General features: G+C 35.5%; 1 protein-coding gene across 2 annotated transcripts; it reads left to right on the forward strand.

The window, feature by feature from the left end:
- Positions 1–818: 818 nt before the first annotated feature.
- Positions 819–2380, forward strand: LOC112522035 (TATA-binding protein-associated factor 2N-like). Of its 2 annotated transcripts, none has more exons than XM_025131096.1 (4): positions 819–881; positions 966–1381; positions 1896–2021; positions 2114–2380. In XM_025131096.1, exons 2-3 carry the CDS (start codon positions 975–977, stop codon positions 1984–1986), a joined length of 498 nt encoding a protein of 165 aa, XP_024986864.1. In that variant the 5' UTR covers positions 819–881; positions 966–974; the 3' UTR covers positions 1987–2021; positions 2114–2380. The 2 variants fall into 2 exon arrangements, with proteins under 2 accessions (XP_024986864.1, XP_024986863.1); XM_025131095.1 differs by having other exon boundaries at positions 1896–2013.
- Positions 2381–2870: the final 490 nt, after the last annotated feature.

Raw genomic sequence — 2870 nt, forward strand, 5'->3', positions numbered from 1 at the left:
TATATATATATATATATATATATATATATATATATATGATTTTGAAAGGTGATATGTAAATGAATATTTTCTTATGATAAAAAAGAGGAATTCTTTGGTACGAAATTGAAATTGGAAGGTTATATTAGGTATTGTAAGAAAGAAGGAAGGGCATTCTTGGAAAATGGAAGTAGAATATCTTGATTTATGTAACATTGTGTTCATGCACTCTAGAAGCCTTAAAAGAAGCTACACCTTGATGAACTTTATCAAACTCCACAATTTTTCCATCTTTAGAGATTTTATAATTAATTCTACACAATGTTTACAGCTAATTATGTATTCGTTTACGTACCTCTCCAATTAATTAAATGCCTCTTTTTCTTTACCATAGAAATATACATATATATATATATATATATGATGAAATAAAAATAAAATGCTTATTAAATCTAGGCCATTGGTTCCTAAATATGAGTAAAATATTATTTATATGTACATATATAATTAATTAATTATTCAGTCAAAAACTATATATATATATATGATGTTTATATAACTTAATATCTATTTCATGATGACATGCACTTACATAATATCATATTAATAATGAGATGAGTAAACAAAAAAAACCGAATAATGATAAGTTAGTAAATAAATAAGTACAACTTTGTTAGATGTTTAATTAGTTTATAAGTCCCATTGCTGAAGGGAAGAATATTAAAAAGAGAAAGTTTGGGTTAGCTTCAGCTTCAACTACAGCTGCCCGAATCTCCCGAATTTCGAGGCCTTTTTGCATGTATATATATAAACCCTCACCATCACCCTCCACCACCATATTCAGCATCAGGAATCCCTCAAAAGAAACACACTCACTCTGCTCTTTCTCCATCCATCACAAGGTATACATCATATCCTCCGCTTGAAATCTATGTATCATCTCTTGCTTCTAATTAATATTAATATCATTTGGTTTCTTTTTGTAGAAAATTAAGATGAGCAGACCAGGAGATTGGAACTGCAGGTCATGCCAGCACTTGAACTTCCAGAGGAGGGATTCTTGCCAAAGATGTGGGGAGCCCAAGCATGGCGGTTTTGGTGGTAGAGGAGGTATCACCCCTTCTGCATTTGGTTTCACTGCAGGCCCAGATGTCAGACCTGGAGACTGGTACTGCAATGTTGGCAACTGTGGTGCTCACAACTTTGCTAGCCGCTCCAGCTGCTTCAAGTGTGGTGCTTTCAAGGATGACTTGGCCTCCACTGGTGGTGGTGGTGCTTTTGATGGTGATATGTCTCGTGGGAGGGGTTTTGGGTTTGGTGGCGGAAGTGGTGGTGGTGTTGGCGGTGCCGGAGGTGGCAGCAGCCGCTCAGGGTGGAAGTCTGGTGACTGGATATGCAGCAGGTAATCTTGATCTGTCTCCTACGTACTCTTGAGTTAAATACCCACTAGTTAATTTTGGCATATATGTCTCTTCTTTATTTTCTTACGATTCCACGGAAACCCTACGTGTTCACCTTGTACGTCATGCATATATGAGAGAACGTACTCATGCATGAAAATAATTCGTAATTCCTCTCAATTAGGATCCCTAATGTTGCAAGATTAATGGAAGATCATGCGACTATGATAGTAGCCAAGTCACAAATTGTGCCAAAATCGTTGTTAGCTAATTTCATACGAAAATAAACACTAACTACATTTAAAAGCCTGCATTTACTTTCCTCAGATTATTATCGTCATTTTAGATCTCATCAATACCACCCAGACATTATGAAAATGAGATCCAGAACTAAGAAAAATGACCTGAACCGTAGTAACTGCTAGAAAACATGACATATAAAGTTCATGGGCGTGACTAAAGTTATATATGTATCTCTCATTTGTCTATATATAGTATGTAACTTGATTTTTGCAGGCCTGGCTGCAATGAGCACAACTTTGCTAGCAGAATGGAGTGCTTTAGATGCAATGCACCACGGGAATCCGGTAGCAAGTCTTCCTATTAAGTCAAGTCGTCGCGTTTCCAGTTCAGGGTAAGGCTGTATGTATCTTTATCTTCTTCATCCATATTAATTTATAAAATGAATATAGCATAGGGTAATCTAAATTGTTCATATGAATGTAATTTTTCAGGTATCGTGAATTTGCTATCTACAGAAGAGGAAGAGAGAGATAATGAGCGATTGATCAGACAGAATCAAGAACAAAAGAGCATCCAGTTGATAGGATATTCTAAACTGACCCCTTTTTGCCCATATCATATGCAACCCTATCTTTGATTTTCTCTTTTTGTTTTTATTTTATTTTTATTTCAATAGTAGCGATCTTTCAGTCTGCTAGGAAGTTTAGGTGAATTATGGTTAATTTAATTGCTACAACTCATGTTTTATGGCTGATTAATCCCTCATTTTGTGAGTGTTTTCCTTGAGATCATGTTGTTTGCGGATGGTGATCTGTCTAATATTGTGTGTTCTTTAATTTTGCTTTTCATTCGCATTACTTAAGAAGTTACACCAAGTTCTTGAATAAAGAAAATGATACCCTTTTCAGTTCTACAATTAAATTTTGATAATTTCCAACTGGTATGCTAATTAAGGTTCTAAATCCTAATGCAAGTACAGGAGTAGATCAAAAGGGGCTAACTGACCATGACTGAAAATTTATAAAAACAGTACTCACTCCTACAATCAACTAATGAAATTATTAGACACAGTTCAGTCGCAGTATCGCACCTTTGTTCCCAAGTCTTCGGCTAGGATTTCCGTTAAGAGTAAGTAAGATGATTTTGTAATCTATGCCAAACTAGAGAAATGCAGCAGTCAATGGGCAAAGGAAATTTCTTGAGCAAGGTTACCTATCAAATGAGTACAATAGACGGGGGGCGCTAAAG

The sequence above is a fragment of the Cynara cardunculus genome (assembly GCF_001531365.2).
Source record: "Cynara cardunculus var. scolymus isolate 2C chromosome LG 11, CcrdV1, whole genome shotgun sequence".
Taxonomy (NCBI): Eukaryota; Viridiplantae; Streptophyta; class Magnoliopsida; order Asterales; family Asteraceae; genus Cynara; species Cynara cardunculus.

Excerpts from the sequence above, each read along its gene's own strand:
- LOC112522035 (XM_025131096.1), top strand. The coding sequence starts at position 975 with ATGAGCAGACCAGGAGATTGGAACTGCAGGTCATGCCAGCACTTGAAC. Across the intron at positions 1,382-1,895 it reads GGTGACTGGATATGCAGCAG|GCCTGGCTGCAATGAGCACA; the intron begins GTAATCTTGATC and ends TGATTTTTGCAG.